The 22,329-nt window shown below is 36.3% G+C and overlaps 1 protein-coding gene across 1 annotated transcript in view; it reads right to left on the bottom strand.

Annotated features, from left to right (window-relative positions):
• CALCR (calcitonin receptor) overlaps window positions 1–22,329 on the bottom strand; it is a 95,521-nt gene that overhangs the window by 31,133 nt on the left and 42,059 nt on the right. Inside the window, exons 2-4 of the mRNA XM_054564627.1 lie at window positions 14,845–14,924; window positions 8,130–8,283; window positions 5,831–5,941 (exon numbers count right to left, since the gene is read on the bottom strand). Coding sequence (XP_054420602.1) covers window positions 5,831–5,941; window positions 8,130–8,283; window positions 14,845–14,924 — 345 coding nt within the window. The remainder of the gene's footprint in view (window positions 1–5,830; window positions 5,942–8,129; window positions 8,284–14,844; window positions 14,925–22,329) is intronic.

Raw genomic sequence — 22,329 nt, 5'->3', positions numbered from 1 at the left:
GCATTCATTAGTTGATTCTTGTATGTGCGCTGACCAGGGTTCTAGTCAACAACCTTGGCATATTGGACGACGCTCTAACCAACTGAGATACCCAACCAGGGCTATTATTTACTTTTTAAGTCATCTCTTACATGATAGTGAGATTTGCTGATCCAGCTGGACTGGTATATTAAAAATTTTTTACCTTGACAGTGGACAGGCACTGTGCTAACAAGCACTTTGCAGAATTATCTTCTAAATGTTAATAATAACGATCATTTAAAGTGGGTATTGCTCTTCCCATTGTACATGTGAGGGAACTGAGGCTCAGAAAAGTTAATCTGCATTCTCTTACAAGTAGTAAGGCCAGGATCAAACCCAGGTCTACTTGATTCCAAAGCCATGGCAGGGCTATTAAGCTCTGCATTCAACCATATAGTCCTGTGGCAAGGTTATTTATACTCCATTCCAGAGACCCAAAGAATCACAAATAATTTTATTCAGTGTACGATAATATCTAAATTCTAATCAAATTTGCTATATAATTGGAAGAAAAATTCTTTTGAATTAAATAAAATCAAAATAATGAAAAACTTAACATTAAAATGTTTAAATTTGATCTGAGTCATTCAGACTTGCTTTAGCTCTCCAAACTACCTCTGCAATATATTTATTGCCTGAGAGATTATATAACAATCATCAATTGGTATAATACACAAAGAGATTTTATCAATATATTTGGAATAATCGACAAGTTTTGATTTTTGATAATTTCTTAGGAAAATATTTTTGAAGCATTTTTCTTCATTGACAAAAGCAAAGACCTAGAGATAAAAGCATCTACAGATAACTTTTTTATATGGCTTTGGTATTTTTTTTTTTAGCAGAGGGATGTGGAAATCAGAATCACATACTAATATTTGGAGGACATGGCCATTGTTTTAAAGGCTAAGGAAACAATTCATATTTAAAAAATTATTTGGCTGAAATATCACTGAGATCTGATAATATTTAAAATTGGTTTTCTATCAGTAGTTTTGGTAAGTCAATCAATATGCTGAGAGCTAGTAAAAAATCTTTTCATCTTTGACAGTTTTTACATGAAATTTATCATTTTTCTTTGTATTACTGAAACAGATATTACCAGACTAAACACAAGATTTAATCTGCATGTTGGAGATTCATTTCTATGTCTACTCTAACAATTATTTAAAATGGATGCAAAAAACACATATTCAAGCAAAAAAGGTTTTCAAACAACCCATTAGAATCATCATTGCTTAATGTAAATCTGTTATGAAGCTAAGTAGAGAATTTTTGAATTATGAACTTGCTGAGACAACCATTGGACAAAAACTATGTAAATAACTGGACACCAACAATGTTTCAAAAACAGCTAGCACCAAACAGCACAGAAAAATTGATATTAGAAACTGGTCAATGGTTCTGTTCATGCTATTTGACCATAAGGACCATTCCAAGCTTACTTGCAATGTAAAAAAGTGGTTTATAATGCAGCATTTTATTGTCAGAAGTAGTCTTTTGTTTTATTAAAGTAAACACAATTTGGTTTTAACAATATTATGGAACTGTGTATGGCAAAATATATTATACAGAAGAGATGCATTCGTCCTGGAGACATTCCAATCATGGACAGGACTGTAGGATATTAGTGCTTTGTTTAGATTTAACTGAAGTCTGGATGTGGGCATTTCCTGTTCTAACTGTTGCAGCCATCAAGACTTTGCCTTTTTCCACCCGGCAAGCTTTTCAATATTTGAAGAGAGAGTATGTGTGTTCTGATTTCCCTTTCCAAACTGAGCCCATTCACGCACACCACAGAGCGTGCTGTCCCTTCCCTGCCTGTGCTCGGAGAGCAGCGCTTCCCTGCCCCGTGAAGAGGACAGCCTGCTTCCTTCGCTGTAGATTCACAAGGAGGAATTTTCACAGATATTTAGGCCCAGTCCTCAGGGACTCAAGTGTGACTAGTGTGGAGAGGCACCAGGCATCTGCATTTTTATATAGCTCATTAATTGCAAAGGGTGTCAGGGGTGAGAATCCTTGTCGTAAACCATCTTAGCTCTACGCCTTAATGTGGATTAAGTGTTTGAGGGCGGGCCTTAAATACCTCCTTGCTAAATTTGCTTTTTACCCTCAAGCATATATTCCTTCAGGCTATTAGCCTCTTTTGATTTTCAGCACTGTTATTTGCGCTTTCATGACCTGCCTATCTTTCCGCCAAGCACGTTGTCTACAATGAAATCTCTGTCATTTCATTAAACTGTTTTGTGTATCATCAAGGTATGTAGTTTTAAGTTAATGGTAAAATCCTAAAGAATTAGTTTGTTGACTGTAGGCATTTTTAAATGTGCTTTCTTTTGAAGTGGATTGGTCCTCGAGATGAGGAAGTTCTAGCTACAAACCAGGCTGAAAAGATGGATCGATGCCTGGAAATCCCTGTTTTGCTGACCAAAAACTTGCCTCTTAGTTAATAATTACAGCCACTTTGGCAAGAGCCCCTTGCCGCTTTGGAACTGGCCTTGTGTCCTCAAGTGCAAAACAGCTCTTTGTGCCGGTCAAGTCACCTCTAATGTAGCTGTCAAATCAAAGTTAATGAAGCATCATTTATTGGGAAGAGTCAGTAAAGACCTGCAGGATTACCGTCAAAGAGCTTTTAGTTAGAGTTTACAGGAACGCTTGCTGAATGGGGCATAGGATTAAGCCCTTTCTCTCTTTGCATCCCAGACGTGGCTGGCCTGAACCGGTTTTGAGAATGGCTCCCTGTCATCCCGCTTCCATTGTCTCTGCCTTACTGAGGGAGAACATAGGCTCTCTTCCTTGAGGAAAGCACAAAAAGCATCTCCCAAACATTGTCTTGGGGATAGACGCATTTCCCTGCTCTAACCTGGATTCCAGAAACTTTCTTACCTGTCTTGTAGCATCTGACTGCTGTGTTCTGGCTTAGCTGATGTCCTCACCTTCATTCTATGGGCAACAACCTCTCGTCATTCGTGGTCAGTGAGCAAAGCTAACTAGGTGGGCTGGTTGACCCTGAAATGTGGTAGAAACTCTGACCAAACAACTCTAAAGTCAAAGCTGATTTTCCTTAGTCTCTTAAGTGTGAAACAAACACTGATTCACAAAAACACAAAAAAATGTGTTTTGCAAACACATTTTTGCAAAATGCTATTTCCAATCCAGGCCAGATCACTCAAAGAAGATCCTCCTTTGTCAGGACCCTGGCATTCTCTTCTGCTGATTGGATGTTCTCTCTTCCATGGAACCATTTTCTAAGGGACAGTGAGGAAGAAGGAGGTAGATGGGCACAGGTGTGGAGGGACTACTGTGCTCCATCTTAGCACCTCTCCTCAGAAGAGATGCGGAGCTTGGGGCGGAGTAACCCGCTTGCCCGTGCCCTGTTCCCACAGCCCTCCGGTTTCAACATCAAGAGCCCCTTAAACACCCCCTGCAGGCTCAGGCTCTGGCTCGCTCTACTCTTGGGAACAAATCTCACCCTTGAATAGGGACTGACACAACGTGTCCCTAGCTGGGCCCGCTTACTTGCATCATCTGCGTCTGTTATAACTAAGGTTTACATCCCCTTTTCAGTATCTTAATCCCAGAATTATTTCAATGGGATAGATCTTCTACTTAGTCCTTTGGCACAGACTTTTCTGGCATGATACCCACAGCCCTGACACCAGCTACCACCTCCGCCTGCCTGGACCCCCTTCTTCCATGGTCTCTATCAGCCTCATCTGACACTACGCTCTGCCTCCCGTGGGGGCAACTTCTTCGTACACTGGCTGAGCTTCTCTAATGTTAGCACTTTCTTATTTGAATTTCCTTTATTGTTTAACACATTTTCATCTGGGCTGCACTTTTAGCCACAAGTACAACTTTCAGAAATCCTGATGCCTGGCATGTACTCCAAACTAATGAAATCAGCATGTTTAGTGTGGTAATGGGCATCAGGATTTCTTTTAAAGATTCCTAGTTTCTTAGCCTCGTTGAGAATCACTCACTCACTACTGGCACTTACCAACCCATTCTCCATTCCCATGTGTCTAATTTCTCAATTGAGGCTGCTTGAAAATCTCATATATCTCATACATTCCTCTGCATTGTTCATGACCACTCAACACTGAGCATACTAGATTTCAGATCTTTAATCTATTTGAATATCTGACAACTCTAAGATATTTGACTTCAATCCTTTACATTCTCACTCAACTTTGTACATTGTATTCTGAAACCTTTATCCTGCCTAAGCATCTAGCCCAACTTCCAACTACACCCGAGTGACTACATTGAGGCTGATAGGAAAAATATATCCTTCCTTGAAAGTTCTAAAATTACTTAAATTTGCACAAGTTTGTAGGGAGATTTAGAAATACTGTTTCTCAAAAGCTTTTCCAAGACTGTTGCATTTCCTTATGCAGAGAGAGTTAGGTAAGAGCTCAGAGACTGGGGTTCACCTGTGGTCTTATGTCAAACATTGAGTATAAAATGAGATTAAAGTGGTCCCCCCTTATCTCTTGGGAATACTTTCTAAGACGCCCTGTGGGTGCCTGAAACCATGGATAGTACTGAGCCCTATGTATACTATGTTTTTTCCTGTACAATTTATAAATTAGGCACAGTAACAGATTAATGACAATAACTGATAATAAGGAGAGCATTAAAATAACATACTGTAATAAAAGTTCTGTAAATGTGGTCTCTCTCTCTGCCCCAAAATGTGTTATGGTGCTGTAGTCCCTTTTTCGCTTAAAGGAAGCACTTCATGGCTTCTCTTTGGCATGTCTGAATTGCCAGCATCACTTCTCTTGTGTTTTGGGACCATCATTAAGTAAAATGAGGACTGTTTGAACACAAGCACTGCGATACACGACAGTTGATTGGATAACAGAGATGGCTATTACGTGAGTTCAAGTGTGGGTAGGGCATACAGAGTAGATGCTCTGGACAAAGAGAAAATTCACATCTTGGGAAGGACAGATCATGCTGCACAACTGAAAACTTGTAAATTGTTTACTTTTGGAATTTTTCATTTAATATCTTTTGGACTATGGTTGACCAGGTGTAACTGAAACCACAGAAAGCAAAATTGCAGATGAGGGGGCACTACTGTAATATATATAAAAATGTTTTGAGAAGTAAAAAAATAATATTCAATGAAAAGTGTTCCTACATTACTTTTATAACTAAAGTTAATTTTGTATTGCTATTTTACTGAACACACACTTGTTGTCTGCCTATGTGCAGGACACAGAGCTGGGTGTTAGTATAACCCATCTTAACAGTACTGGTTTTATTTTCTGAGAATATGTTAATAATCTGCTGGAACAGAAATCTGGTACCTATGGTTAATACTTTCAGATTTATTTTCCCTTACACACCACAGTTTTACATAATTTTCAACATTATATAAAATTTCTATTGTGCCTTTTATACCAGCCTGGTATTTGCAGAGTTTAGATCAAGCATTTGCATTAAGTCACCAAAATGTGAGACAATTAAACATGTAAAGGAGCCATACATTTAAAAAAAAACTGTGCAGTTTCAGAAAAATTAATTTAAATTTTTATTAAAATTTAATATTTAAAATATATAAATAATTTTTATTCAAAATGTAATAGAACCTATGCCCAGTGTGCACAACTGACAAGTAATGTGATTTAAAAAATAAAGACAGCTTACAATATTTGTGCAGCCACGTAATTTCATTCATGGGAATGCTTCGGCACACGCTAACATGTGCAGAGTATGATGAGGCAGGTGTATTTTACACCTAATGAAAACTCTAAAAGCCTCCTAGCAACATAGAGAGTAAAACTGGATATTCTACCTGTGGGATCGAAGTCTGGAAAATAATCCGGGCAGTGCTGATGGGATGTCACTCCAGCCGGCGTGTCGTCCCAGCACAGCCATCCGTCCCAGGTGCGGTTGCAGAACAGACCTGGCCGTTCAGAAAGAAGTTAACATTGCCGTTGTCAGAAACTGCAGAAGCCTTAGCAGGATTTCATAGTGCACAGATAGTTATTCTGGGGCTCTTCGCTTGGAAAAAACATTTAAAAGTAACTGCAGCAGCAGCAACAACAAAATAGAGGTGTTAACTTCACCAACTGCTAATGAAATTTACATTTTTCTAGGATTTTTCCCCATTTGTTCCTCAAAAGACACGAATATCTTCTGTATGGAATCTTTCATCCAAAACTCTTTCCTTTAATTAATTAATTAATTTAAACTTTATTTTTATTGTCGACATTATTACAGACGACCCCATTACCTGCCCCCCTTGCCCACCTCCACCCAGCCCTTGCCGCCCCCCTCCCCTCAGGCCATCAGCACACTGTTGTCTGAGTCCAGGGGTTATGCATATATGCTCTTTGGCTGATCCTTTCACTATGTTTCATCCAGCCCTGCCCCCTCCCTGACAGCTGTCAGTCTGTTCCATGAATCCATGACTCTGCTTCTATTTTGTTCATCAGTTCATTAGATTCTACGTGTAAGTGAAATCATATGATCTTTGTCTCACTGACTGGCTTATTTCACTTAGTATAATAATCTCCAGATACATCAATGTTGCAACAAAAGGTAAGAATTCCTTCTTTTTTATGGCTGTGAAGTATTTTCTTGTGTAAATGTAACACAGCTTTTTTATCCACTCATCTACTGATGGGCACTTGGGCTGTTTCCAAATCTTTCCTTTAAAATGTCTCTGGAAATACTATGAGAGAAATCTTGTGAAAGTATATACAAAATCACCCTTGGATAAAGCTTACCTTGAAAAAGCTGTATGGCTTTGGAACATAAGCATCTAACTGACCACTGACCTTCAGAGGGGTTGCCTTGGGTGGTTCTAGTCTTAATTCAAAAGTGATTTGGTTGTTCAAAATTCATACTGAAGATGCATTTGCAGCCAGTTGAATAACAATACAGTCTATTATTTTAGAATAACACTTTATTACTGCCTAAAATAATGCTCAGTTTGATTGCATACTCATCAACATTGGCTCCAAGTGGTTTCTCACAATCTTCAAAAATTAAATCTACCACAGAACACAAATATTTATCTTTATAAAAGAATGAACCTCAGGCTTTGAAGGTAGTTCTCAAAAAAAGTTTTAAATAGTGATCAATAGCACAAAAGTTCACCGTCCCAAGGTAACTAAGACCGAAGCGAGGGTGGCTGCACTTGGCCTCGGCAAACCCCAGTTTTGTGTTCCTATGGCTCCATTTACTTCAGAGAAATGGTTTCTTTTTGGTGGCAAGTTCCATCTACTGCCTTTTCAGGTTCTTAAGAAACACTGAAACTACTGCAGACAGAAAAATAACATGTACCTATTTTTCAGTTGACTTGATTTTTTTTTTGTTTAAACAAAAGTGGGAACTGCAAATTAAAATTTTAACTATTTGAAGGCAAACCATATAGTAATAGACTATATTTAACCAATTCTCCCACACCCAAAAAAGATCTTGTTGGGTCTTTTCAAATGATTTAGGGGGCAGAGGAGAGAATTTAAACAGACACAGCAATGCTCCCTCCCTTTTGTTTTCCTGTGGGCCCTCTACAGCTAATCAAATATGCTTGGCCCTGAGAATATTTGGGTAATCATGTAGAGCATTCTAGAAAAGTGATAGATAAACAATTCTGTCTAGGAGATAACTTTTTAAAATTCATCAGGGAACTGGGGGTAGAAAAAGAAAAGAAATAACATGAGTTACCAACCAATTGACAGATAATGGAAGATGCTGCCTAATTAGCCCAAATAAGACTTGAGTCTTGACAGGTTCCACACTCTGGAGAATTCTCTGCCCACGGTTTTCCAATCCCCTTCCTGTTATTGTCCAATTCCTTTCCCGCACTTAGTCTTGTATTGTTCCTGCTTGCCAGGTGCAAATATTGAGTTATTGTAGTAATTGTCTCCTAAGTGCAGATGTTAGCCATAAAGTTCTTGGATGAACTTGAGTAAAGAAACTAGGCATGTCTGCTGCATGAAATACACAATCATTCCATGGGATGAAAAGCACTGTGAAAACTACTGGCATATTAGGTTGAAATTAGTCATTACATATTTACCCATGGAAGAAAATAAACCTCCAATGATATTTGAAACACATGCTAACACAATTTTTCTTTTTACCTTCTCCTTGGTATGGGGGCAACTGTTGCATGCGTCTATAGCACTTGGCCTCTGCATCCTTCATTTTCCTTCGTCCTAAAATGTACAGAAATGGCTCAGGCTCCCCTGTTGGACTGGCATCATTTGAAGTGTTGGGGAGGACCATGGTTGGTTGCTGTATAAAAAACAAAAATCAGTTACTTATAGAGAATACATATGGCTGTGTACATAAATAAATGAAACAATAAAAAATTTGAGAACATTTATTTTTCCTCCTATAAGCAACAGGTATACATGGTCTCCTGTAGAATATTTTGCTTTATAACAAAAAAGTGTTTATATTGCATCCACGAATTCTACCTACAAATTCCATATTTGCATTCACTCCCTTCAGTATTGAAAATGTACAGCAGCCATACAAACTCATGCACCTCTTTGTTATATAAGATTGTTTTAATGTTATTATTGCTATAGAGTTTAGATGTCAACAAATAAAATAACCTGATTTCCAAACAATGTGAATGTTAAACCAACTTTGTTTTTTTGGAACTCCTAAGAATCATTAATCATGTTATTAAAAATAGATGTATTAGTGCACTAAATAAGCTTTTTTAAATAGTGTTTCTTCAGCTGATTTTTATTTGTACGTGAATTGTACACACTGCCAAAAATTTATCCCGTTTACTCCATAGTACAAACAAATCTATTCTGAGATATTCTGCCTTGAATAATTGACCTTAAGCTCTTTAATTTGTTTAGTCAGCATTTGACCTATACAGGGTTATTCATTTTCATCAGTGAAAATCAGTGTGAATCTTGAATATTTCTTTTAGATATTTTGCATTTTTGGTACAGGCCGTCCCACATTAGTTTTGTCAGTCTCAGTTAATCCTCATCGCCATTACAAGTCCTGTTTATCGATGTTAGGGGGTGGGTGGGTGGGGGTGTGTGTGTGTGTGTGTGTGTGTGTGTGTGTGTGTAAGACATCACTGTCTGATATATCATCTTAAATCGTGTTCATAGAGATGTCAATTTATTTTGTGGCTATGATGTTTCAGTGGTTTTTGAGTGTGTGATTTAAAAAAAAAATCTAGGTTCTACATAGTCTTTTTTGGAGAAGGCTTGCAAGCTTCAGCCTGCCCTGACTTTTCTTCATTGGCAGTTAGGAATACTCCTTACTCTCTTTTTCTCATATCTGTTGAAACACACTGTTTTATAACTTTGTCTAAATTATTCTAACATTGAAGTTTTCCCAAATGTATTGATGACAGAAGTAGCTTTATGTACTTTTCTCTATTCCATACAGTTTCTAAAGCAAACTCATCCCATTATATACTCCAGGCCATTCATGGTAGAGCCTCCCTTTTTTCCAGCATACGTCATTGTGTAGATGGGGCTTCCTGTTCTATGAGGTAGCATGTCACTAAGTGCTAAATTGTACAGTGCAGAATACTACAATAAAAATTCAGAGTGGAGGGAGGGCATGGAGCAAGAATACTAGTCAGGAACTACTACAGAAACAAGGTAGGACTTGAATTGGACCTTGAGTATATGCAATGTCTGCAGAGGCAAAGGGGAGAGGGCAGCCTTTCTGAAATGCTTATAAGTCTTGAGGTAGGAAATGGCATGTGTGAGACACTGCAGGGAAACCATGTGACTGGAGGGAGGTATATTTGTGGGTTAGTAAGATATGGAGTCAAGGAAAATCAGGTAATACAAGGCCTGGCAAAAACAAATAGAAATATGAAGTGCTGGGACCTGAAAGACTCGATGCATTTTAGCTGATGTTATTAAGCATGATAATGGAATGATATTTTGTAGCTTTTGATCATTGAAAGCTGTGAGTGGAGAGTGTTAGTAAAATTCTGTGGTAGGCCTCAGGTGTCCAGTGATTGTTTGGAGAGACCTGCCAGGAAGCTGAAGGTAAGGACTAGATCATCTCACGATGGAACAAAAAAGAGCCACTCTCAGCACTTTCCCAAATAATAAAAACATGAAGGCATATTTGAATGAAGGGAATGGAGAATAGTATTAATCAAATAGCCCAGATGTGTTGGTCTATATTACTGGAAAAACATATTAGCCGAGAAACACAAGAAGTTTGGAAAGGAAAATCGTATTACGGTTAAGAAGGTAAGTTCCCTCTTAGACTTGTTTTGGAGATGCCATTAAGTTACTTGAGTAGAAATTGCTTGCAAACACAAGAGAGGAGATAATTATTACTGTTATAACATTAGTGTTATAACTGTAGATGGGCATTGGTATTAATGTAAGTTAAAGAATGGTCAGTCATTAAATGTTCAGATATTCCATCAACAACTGGAATGTGGTTTGGGAGTAAAATCAAGTATTTTAAAGAGAGTTAATGTAATGCTTCTTTTTGGACTTTATTAGCCTAACACTTCTATGAATGTGTGTGTTAATAATTTGATTAAAGATCATGTAACTGATCTTTAATAAACCATGGTGTCCTCACAATATATTAATGATTGGTTGAGCTTATACATCTATTTTAGATTCTTCATGGCTCTATTATTAGAATCTTTAGTTGATATGAGAATTATCACTTGACATATTATTTATCTCTCACCATCTTCCAATCAAATTAGAAGATGGACTATGTCATCTGTAAATCTTTTCTGTCACTTCTATTAGATATTTTAGACACTAGGGACTACTTTTGCTTATGCTTGGCATTCTTTCCAGAAGCAGCATTCTGAATTCTATCTTTAAATGTACTGGACAACCAATTAAAAAATGTTCCTGCACTAGTTGGAAATTCATGGAAGCCATGGGGAGGCAGTATGTGCAAAGATATCAAAGAGAAAACACTGTACTTGTATTTTCAATTACAGCATTATTTGATTTAATGCGGCTTTGACATCAGTAATAGTGGACACAGGAGCATCTGAAGTAGGTAAATTTCATGCAGATGACAGTAGCATCAATCTTATCATTCTTGCAATGTCGAAACAATCTCCAGTGAACTTGGTTTGGAGCCGGTTCAGTAGAGATTGTATCAACACTGAAGGAATGAGGAATTAGAACCTTGTTGTTGGATGAGTCATAATAATCTTAGTCCACTCTTGGTCTGGTTCATATTTGAGCATGGAATTTTTGATGATGGAATTTTCCAGTGGTAGATGAATATTTCAGTGACTGTCTTCTGAAAATAACATACACATCCAGGCCTTCTGTTATATACATATATATATAACAGATATGTTGATACAGATATATATAAAATTATTTATCTATAAATATATGTGAACTTATTTCTATATAAATATATAATTATTTCTATAAATATATATTTATATACAAATATGTATAAAATATATACTTGTATTTAAGATTATGTATATATAAAATTATTATATATATAATTCCAATCATGGAATTACTACTGCTTAAAAAGAACACATACATAAATTTCATAAAATTCATTAAACACATTCAACTTTTTGCTGATGATTTCATACAAATTAAAATTGCTAGTGAGGTGGTATAATTCTCAGCAACAAAGAACGTTAGAAGCAGTAGTGATAGATAAAACTACCAAGCAATGTAAAAGCCTTAACATGTGTTAAGGCTTATCATGTGTTATATTCATACTATATATTTGGGAGATGTAAATAAATATATGATATTATGCTCACATGAAGGTAGAAACAAGACATTAAAGACATATTGTTTATTTGAATGTAGATTGCTGTTCAGTGTTTTGCTCACAAGCTATCTGACGTAAATCTTCCAAAACACAACAAAAGGCAACCTCTTAATTGTTGTCCTGTGTAGCAGTTTAGCAGCCATATACATGATGTCACTCCTAAAGGTTCAAGGAAATGGCGCCACACATACGACCACCAAGCTGCCACCGACAGTTCTAGTCCGTAGCTGACACATCGCTGGTTCTTTCAGTTAATAAATACTTTGAGTGTCCCTCACGTGCCAGGCACTGTTCTGGATTGTGAGGATTCAGCAGTGAACAAAACTGGCAAGGTCCCTGCCCTCGTGGAGCGTACAGTCTAGCAGGTTTCACCCAAACTAATCATGGAGCCCAGAGGGAAGCCGTCTGATTTGAATGGTCATGTGCTCAAGCAATTCTTACTTTGATGTAAGACAATCAGCTTACTTCTTGGTTATAGGTGGTTTCTAGAAGGACAGACTGAACGACCACAGAGCTGCTCTGTGTAGAACTTGGAGAAATGGTCTATCTCTGCCGTGGTTCTAACCTACTGAATGTGGGACCCATGCAACTGCACTGAAGGGAGGGATTCCTAGTGACTGCCAGACTGAACTGCTCTAAAAGGAATATGAATCCACATCCACAAAGTGATATAATAAAGAGGATCTCCACTTCACCATCCTTAATAATGATAATGTATCGATAACGTATATGTAAGAATTATTTGCAGTTTTCAGTTACTTATTCCTCTCAAAGTAACAAAGAATACAATAGAACTTTGTAAAGCATTAGTCCTGGTTCTTCCAGGTGGGATCAGATGCCTGGTTGATGTCTAATGTACTTGCTACTTAAGCAGGAGATAAACACCAAAACTGCTGCATATGTGATAAATTCAAAGCAAATAGGGGAATGCAGCCAAAAAAAGACAACAACAAAATGCTTCTCAGAAGAACCTATTTTTTCTTTCTTCTTTGTGGTTGTCACTGTCATCATCTTATCATTATCGCTAGCATTTTTGGAGTGCTCACTATGTGCTAAGCAGCGTTCTAAGCTTATTGCATTACTACAGATATGGGAGAGGAAATGAGGCAGTGGTTTTAATTAATGTAGATGAGGCTAATGGAATGTCACGACTCAAGCCGGTACTTTAAGGTCCATTTGGAAATCAGGTTGGTAGAATTCGATAAATATACTGGTAGTGCCTTTTCACAATATTGCATCTAAGAAGTGGCATTTTGGAGTAATTAAAGTCAATGTCATTTTGTTTAAAAATTTACTTTTCTCTGAGGAGCATCAACATGGAACATAATGAGTGCTGTAAAAGGAAATTGATGGATCAAAAATGTTTCAAGGACAAATCCTTCAAATCAAATATATAATCCAAATTCAGACAGAGAAGCAAATTTGTGTATTCAGAAAGAGCACAAAACCATTGAAGTGCCCTGAGCAGTTATGTTTGCTAATAAAGAGATGCCCACCAACCATAAAACATTTTTGTCCATGGCTCATGCAAACATATGAAATTCTTTCAATCTTTGAATTTTATAATTTATCAGGTAAAAGTTTTGAATAAAATTGACCTACATTAGTTTCTTTAACACACCAAAAATTATTAGTAGCCTTTATAATAACAAAGGTGATGAGATAATAACAAACTGTCTTGTTATTTCTAGTAGTTACTTTAGCTTTCTATCAATGTCTAATATAATGATATGCTTTAGGAAATAAAATTATTTAAAATTATTAATCACACATAATTATTAAATTCACACATAATTGATTAGACAGAATTTTATTTGAGCTATAACAATATCAATATATTAATAGAATATACCAATATTTCTACATTTATAGCATAGCACATAAGATATGGGAATTTACGGACAAAATATTTTAATAGTTTCCACAATATTCTTGTTTAAATGTTTTTATTATATTTCCAATAGCATAAAAGTGCCTGCATTTCTACATACTAGATTACTTTTAGCAAATTATATTACAATTTATCTAAAGATTAAAATAATATGATAGTCTTATACAATAAAATAAATTCTACTCATTATCTAAATATTCCTATAAATCACTTATAGGTACAAAAGGGGCTACATTAAAATTTATTCCTATAAATTACTTATTTGATATATAACATTACAAAATAAAAACTACCTTTAAAATTAATTTAACACTTGTAGAATATTAGTACAATAATATTCTTCCTTGAATAATGTAAGGTTTATGCAAACTCATGGAACCCTATGCTATCTTTGTTTGGGTAAGTACAATAGTATCAGATACTAAGTGATCTTTACTGGCAGCTGTAATTCATTGGATCATGTTGTTTTGATGTGGTAGAGAGTACAGGGGTCAAGATAACTCCCAATCTGTTTATTGAAATTTTACTTATCTCCCTTTCATGTGCTATTAAAATGTTATGATATTGGGTTAACAAAGTTGACAAAAGATAGGCATTGATAGGGTTTTTTAAGACAATTATAGTTCTAGCTACTTGCTAAATCATTTATGAATAAAACTACAAAATTATATAAAATGGACATGGTTTAAAAGGCTGGAGAGTTATGAAATGAGAGCGGTATGTTAAGATTTAAAACTGTCAGTTTTTGATAAGAAATGCATTTGAGAATCAATAAATAGACTGAAAGAGTTCTTATGTTTTAAAAAGACAGCAGCCCAGAAACTATAACTCAAATTCACATGTCTAACATGAAAAACATTTTATCCAAAACATTATTAACCTTCAATATTAATTTCCAAGGTAGTAAAGAAACACCTTGAATTAATGCTAAATTTTTGTAAACCAACAAAGCACATTTCTGGGTAAACCTAACACTAAGTTAAATCAATGTAAGTTCCAAGGGGAGATTTCTTAACAAAATATTAAGAAAATGATAGTTTTGAGGAACTTAGTTTTGGCTTCTGGAGAACAATGTCTACTCCTACTATAATGTCTATTCACTCATCCTACAAAACATTCCTCCATATTTCAGCATTCTTGATTGACATAGCTTAGAATAATTTCATTTTACTTACGTTTAAAATGATGAACAGTATGAAGCACCAGCGAGTAAGCGAGAACGACATCTTTGCATTTGAATTCGATTTTTTAATTCCTAGAAAAAAAATGACATATAAATGGACATAGCTTTAATATTGATTATAGTCTTTCTTTTTCTTGTTTTTCTATTTAACTTGAAGAGGATCAATGTCTCAGGACACCCTGAATAAAACCCATGTAATTAAGAACAGTATGCGTGTGACTTCATGTTCCATCGCCCTTCCTGTCACCCAGAAAAGGGTGTTGTCTGGGTGTTGTCTGAAGGCCTCCCTGAGGTGTTCTGGAGCCACCTTTCCATATCAAGACCAAAATAAAGAATTCTGAGAAATCAAGAGCAATCAATGTGCACTTCAATTAATAAGTGACATCAGTAGGACCACTGGAAATTTCAATGGAAACATCTGTAGAGTCGCCTCACTGAGCATGAACAAATAAATTCTGTGGCTTGTAAAGGATTAGCGGTCACACCTCTGGGTAATGAAAATGCCAACTTCTCTGTAAGGAGCCTTATTTAGAGCCTTGAATATTTTTCTTTCCTACAAAATTTTCTTCAAGCTTCAAGTTGCTATTAAGAATAAATTTCTTCCACAGCAAGGGCTCATTCTGTCACCGAACAGGTCACCATTCTTACTCAAGGCCACAATAGTCTGAGGCAGACTGCTTTGTCACAAACGTCAACAGTTTTTCAGGACTGCAGATACTTTTACATAAAGAAAGATAATAAAGGAGTAAAAATTTAAAAAAACCCATATATTTCTTTTCATCAATGGGATTTGTGTGAAAACTGTATTTTAACTAGGGGTGAGTAGTTGTAGTGGCATCTAAAACTACAATATATTTATTGTACCACATACAGATTTTACATATTCTGTTAGGTATGAATTAGTATCTACACACTGTGCCCAATAGACTTGTCCCCAAAAGAGTAAGTTGTATTTAATTTACAAAGTTTCTCTTTATTAACTACATAAATTGGTAAACTATAAACAATTTTTCATTGTGTGTCAAAATCCTTAATACATCCAGACCCTCGGGCCAGTATTTTCCTCCCTCATTAGGACAGAATCAGAAACTAGTCCAGGTTTAATCATGGATATATTGTCTATTGTGGTGGGATTTGAAAGTAATCTAAACCCTCAAAATAATAAATTTGTTAAACAAACGCTGGTACATCTATACTATGGAATACTATGCCACCATTAAAAATTGTGTATTAGAATATTTAATTACCTAGATAAATTCTTTATGGTACATTATATTAATTTAAAAATTATTTTGAATTAAACACACATAAACTCTCTCTGTGTAAATATATATTTATATGTGCACAGAAGAAAGGCTTAAAAATAATAATATTTTGATTTCTTATTACACAGCAGGCACTATAAGTGTATTACCTTATTTTGTCATGTATACTGTGCACTTTTTTGCCCAAATTTTTGAGGGAAAAATAAGGCACATTATACATGGATGGTACTAATTCTGTATCTATATAAATGTTTTTAATTCTCTTATTTATGCTTATGTGTTAAAAATATAACTCTAGAAAGCAATAATGATATCCTATGTAAAATAATACCCTGGACTATGGTAATCAGTTTTGTCTCTAAATATAAACAAATAAAAATATGAATTAAAAAGTTAGAATGAAAGATTTTTTTCCTGAAAATTTGGGCCAGAAATATGGGTGCACATTGTACATAGGAGTGTATTACACAGCAAAATACGCTATCTCTCTTAATCCTTTCAACAGACTTCTTGTGCAGGTACTATTCCTAGGTAAATTATTAGTCAGATTTGCTATGTAACAAACAACTCACAAATCTCAGTGGTTTAAAAGAATAGATACCTATTTTTCACTCAGGTTGCAGGGAGCTCTGGGGCAGCTGAAGCTGCCTGAGTGGATCTGCCCCCCCCCCCGACTTTCTTTCTGTGATCCAGGCGGAAGGAGCAGCAGTGACCAGCACGTTGTTCTGCTGGCCAGAGGTGGCCATGATGGAGGAGCCAAATCGCCAAGTGGCATTTCAAGCTTTGCTCAGACGGGTTAAGACACAACTACACACAACCCATTGACCTAAGCAAGTTGTAGGGTTGAGCCCAATGTCAATGTATCTGAATGAATAATCTTTTTCTGAAGAAGGAGAAAATGAATCAATGAAAAATTGGAAGTACACATACGCATACGTGCACACACGTGTCCTCAGGAAAATCTCCCAAGTTTCCATAAGAGAGTAAATGGCAGAGACGGTACTAAATGAACAACTATTGTTCATTTTCCAAGTCTCTTACTAACATCATTTATGTAACATTAATAAGCCAGAGCATGAAGGCAGAACATACCCTCAGAACATTAAATGTGGAGGGAATATATTTTGTGTGGATTTTTTTTTTGAGGGGAGATACATTACTTTTTTTTTGAAGACTTTATTTATTTACTTACTTATTTTTAGAGAGAGGGGAAGGAAGGGAGAAAGAGAGGGAGAGAAGCTTCAAAGTGTGGTTGCCTCTCACATGCCCCCAACTGGAGACCTGACCTGCAACCCAGGCATGTGCCCTGACTGGGAACTGAACCAGCGACCCTTTGGTTCACAGACCTGCACTCAATCCACTCAGCTACACCAGCCAGGGCTTTTTGCTTGTGGTTTTGATAATGAAAAAAGAAACATAGAGTAGGTGTCACCACTCAGTACCTCTACTTTACAGACACAAAAATAGCACAGACAATATTAAAAGTCACACAGATAATATGTAGTAGCAAGTATAAGTTACGGGCTGTTTCATGATTGGAAACTCGAGGACTTCTCAAGCCTGGATGCTTATAAGAAGCACCTGGGAATTTTAAAAGCACACTGGTTTTTTGGCCTCTCACTCAAGATTCTGATTCACTCGGTGTGGCGCAGCTGTTGGTAAGGAAACATCCACTTCAGTTCCCGGGTAGAAGACTGGCTAGATCTAAAATGAACTTTTGGTATGCTTTTTAATTTTTAGAAACAAAATGATTCTTAACCAAATTGATGGAAATAGTTATTTTAAGGGAAGGGAATTACATGAAAATTATATATTCCTCTTTCTTATCATAGAAAACTCCAACTTTTATATGAAGAATCCTATGTGACAGAAATGAACTGTGGACGTAGAGGAAAACATCCTGCTCTGAGGCTGTGACTCAGTTGAACCATAATAAAGATTACACCAGGTAAGTGGCTATCGATTTATCATTTTCAGAACCACCAGTTTATGTGCCCAGGAAACATGATGATGACCATTGGCACATTAAATTGAATGTTACCACTTGAAAGATAACTTGGTTTTAGTCAGAGGGAACAAAGTTTTGTTTCTAGGAATTGGAGCTGGATTCAGCCTTTGATAATTCTGTGACTGGGCTGAGGGTGGAGGAAGGCCTAGCAGCGCCATCTTGGTTCAGAGAAAAGCATGGCAGGGAGGGATCCCCTAAGAGTCCCAGGCAACATTTTTTCCGTCAAATTTCTTAGATTGTCCTCAACAATATTGGATTTTAGACAGGAAATGATGAAATCTTATGTTGCACATTATTGAAAATCTAATTTGTGGAGCGATTCTCTCAAGAATTGCTGGCAACTCTGAGACTCAAGTTATTAGAAATATGATATTGTTACTTTGGAAAGAGAAGATCCTTCTAGGCTATTTAAGAATGAACAGGCTTCCTAATCTCATACCATATAAATAAACAGATACCCAAGTCCTTTTGGACCTTTTAGTACATATGACAAAAACAAAACAAAATGAAAAAACTTTCAAGACAACTCAGCAAAAAATTCCAATTTTAAATCAATCTAAAACTTTGGAGTTTAACTGCAGAAACCAGCTTTATTTTCTTTCTAAAGATTTTGGCCAAAAAAACCTTTGAAATACTCACATTTGGAGATGAAGCTGATAGCCAGGGGGAAGAGGGGTAGGAGTAGATAAGGTGGTTGGGGGAGGTGGAGGTGGTGAAAGGGGGGATAGATGGGAACAGGAAGAGACTTTGCTTTGGGTGGTGAGTGCACAATGCTGTGTGCAGATGATTTTTTATTGAGTTGTACACTTGAAACATGTATGCTTTACCTAACCAATGTCACCCTAATAAATTCCATAAAAATACAGAAGTTTCTTATTTATTTTCTAAACAGAAAATCATTCTATCAAGTGATTTTTTTTTTTATTCCTGGAACAATGTTACATTTGAAGACTATATCTTTGATTAGGGACTCAGCATCAAGTAAATTATATGAATGACATCAGTATATCTTCAAAGTTTAAATACAGAACTGAAATACCTCTATAGTAAAATTAATAATAGTTAATTCTAATTCCAAATGAGGATACATATATGCTGAATACATAAAAATGTAGTTCCCTACATCATTTTAAAGTTTTTTTATAATCATATTATTTAGACATTATGTTTATAGTATTTTGCTAATTTTTTAGTATAGAATGGACTTTCAGAGATGATTTGGAGTGAGCTGTATCTTCAAAGAAAATCTTCTCTATGGGCTTGGGGATTTTTTTCTCGCTGTAAGTTTCCCCATTGTGAGCAAAGGCATTTATTTATATTTTAGTAATCGGAGAGAAAGAATAGTGAGTACTTGTTAATCATTTATATTGATGATCTAAAGATGTGTCTTCCCCTAAAAACTATATATTGAAGTCAGAGTAGGTTAGCATTTCTCTACTCCACATTTTCCTGGTTCAGAGTAACCTGAAGAACTGAGACCTGTCGAATGGCCATAGGGAGTGGTTCCCCAGGGACCATTAAGGTGTGGCTCGCCTTCCACTGCCAGAAGCCTCCCTGCCTGTCAGGGGCGGCTCTGGGAAGACTCCACCCTGCCCTGCTGGGCTTTCCTAAAGGAGCTTTACTCAGCTTTTTGAGAAAGGTTGGCAATAACACTGCGGTTTGCCTGTGTTGCATCAAATCCCTCATCTCTAAGGCTGGACCAAGAGCTGGGGAGCCTCTCTACTGTTAATTGGGAGAGTGACAGGATTCTTTTTGGAGAGAGAGTTGGGGAAGAATGATCCCAGAGGCAGGGGCAGCCAGGGAGCTGGGGCCTGGGGGGTTGGAGAAGACCTCACGGGGGGAGGTGACCTGAAGCAGAGGACAGAAAGATAAATGTAAGAATATGCCAGGTGGAAAAAAAAATACATAAATTGCTTAGAAACATAGACATGTAAGTTAAAAATCATGGAGATAATAATGAGAAATTTTAAAGTAACAAATAATAGTTGCCTCTGAGTGGGAAGGGAATGGAGCAAGATTGGGAAAGGGTTCATAGGGCAGTATTAACAATCTTCCTATTTACCTTCACAACAGCCCTGTGTGGTTCACGGCATCTTCCTTTTATCAAGGAAGAAACTGAATCCCAGACAGATTAAGAAACTTTATTTCAAGTTTTCCATTTAGTGGGGGAGCTATATTCAGACCTGTTTTTCTGAGTCTGCGACCAATGTTTTCATTTTCCCAGTACCTCTATGATTCTTTTCTCATTTTAGATAAGCATTTCTTTTGTTTTATGATTCTAGAATTTATTTTTAAAAAGTTATTCAGAACCTTAAAAATACATGTAACATGAGACTTTTGTAAAATTTACATGGAATCAATCAATGGCCATTTGGTGAGTATAAACATGGGGGAAGCCTTCTGCTTCACTAAATCCAGCTGGAGATCCTGAAATATTTGAGATAGTTATATTTTTTGATAACATGAATTACTATGACTTACACAGCCCATCCGAATAGCCAAATTTAAACCATCTCTCATTCAGAGTGGAAGAGGCTCTTCGGTCATTCTTAAAGAGCTGTGTGCGGTGTGGCGGCATCTGCCCCTCACACCAGCCAGAGCGCCAGATGACTCCTGGGAAAATTATCTGGTTCTAAATAGCAGTCATCAAATCTTTTTCCTCAATAAATAGAAACACTGACATAATTTATGATAACTACTTTCCTTCTCATGTATGATTACTGTCCTTAGGAACTGGCATGAAATTAATAAGCAGTAGAGCCTGCTATGTAAGAAACAAAATATTTAAGGCAAACTAGAGGCCCCATGAAGGCCAGAAGTGACGATTAACACTCCCTAAATATGTGTCCATGTCCAAGTCCAACCCAGACACAGAGCTGCAGCTGATTTCTACATAATCTCAACTGTATCTCACAACAACCCTAAATGGAGACAGCAAATACAAACATGTTCATTCTATAGATAAGGAAATGATGCTTAGATAACCAGAGCCTGCCCATGTTTTACTACATGCATAAGGCTAGATGGAAGATGAGGAGGCCAAGGACTTTGCCCTTATCACCCATATATAAGTGCAAAAAAAGAACCAGAATCCAAATCTTTCCACTCAAAGACCATTTTCTTTTTGCTCTATCATGCATATTTTATATGCATGGTATATACATTATATATATTTGTATATTATATGTGTATACATACATATAAAGTACATAGTTATATATGTATCATACATATTACATATGTGTATGTATATTTGCAAATATATATACCAAGATTAAGATTGTTTATCTCTTATTGTAGGATAATGTGTAAAATTTCCCATAAAGCTATTTATTTTCCAAAAAGGACTATATATTTCCTTTATAATAAAAAATTAGTACTTAATAGAAGTCCCTCATAAAGTATAAGTGACCTGGAAGACAGGGTTTTGTTGCATTATTCTTAAATTATTATGGTTTTTTAGGAAACCACTTTAGGATGCAAAGCTGAAAGTTCCTAACATTGAAAGTAAAAGAGAGTTGTGGTTCAGAGCTAAAGAGTAAGTCCATGAAGGACAGGCTTAGGTAGGACATTGGGGTGTTTTTGCACATTAGAACCATGAGAACATGTAATGGCTGGTGTTTGAGAAGACAATAATATAAAGTGGCCCACAGAGTAAGGTAGGCCGCTGCTTCACAGCTTTGCCTGTGCCTAGCCATTTCACCTCAGTGTAGGGAGTCAGAACTGAAGATTTTTTTTCTACCAGCCAATGTCTATTGTAGTATCAGGCATAAAGCCCAAGCTCATAAATGCTTCTAACTTTAGGAAATTTGGTGTAGTGGCAAGACTTTTGGACTACAGCTAAAGCGTATGAGTCTGATTTGAGATCTCTTTGTGTTATTTGGTAGCCCTATGATCCTACACTAATGACTTGTGCCTCTGAGACAGATACCCACTATGTAAAGTTCAGGTGGTATTAATAATTATAATGCCTCGTCATGTAGTTGGAAACTTTAAATAATTATATTATAAACTATGAATGATGAGTGTACATAAATGATTACTATTTCTATTTTTGAAAAAGACCATTTAAATATAGCATTGTAATAGTTTATAACAATGCTGCCATTTCTTTAGAATTTTTAAAGAGTACTCGACTAAGAACTCAGAGCAGATGAAACTATCTAGGAAGAAAAGAAAACTTTAAATTATTCTTACATCCAAG

The sequence above is a fragment of the Pteronotus mesoamericanus genome, unplaced genomic scaffold, assembly GCF_021234165.1.
Source record: "Pteronotus mesoamericanus isolate MK-2021 breed Mesoamerican mustached bat unplaced genomic scaffold, CSHL_Meso_final scaffold_85, whole genome shotgun sequence".
Classification (NCBI taxonomy): Eukaryota; Metazoa; Chordata; class Mammalia; order Chiroptera; family Mormoopidae; genus Pteronotus; species Pteronotus mesoamericanus.
The sequence above is the reverse complement of the archived record's forward strand: the minus strand, read 5'-3'. Positions and strand labels throughout refer to the sequence as shown.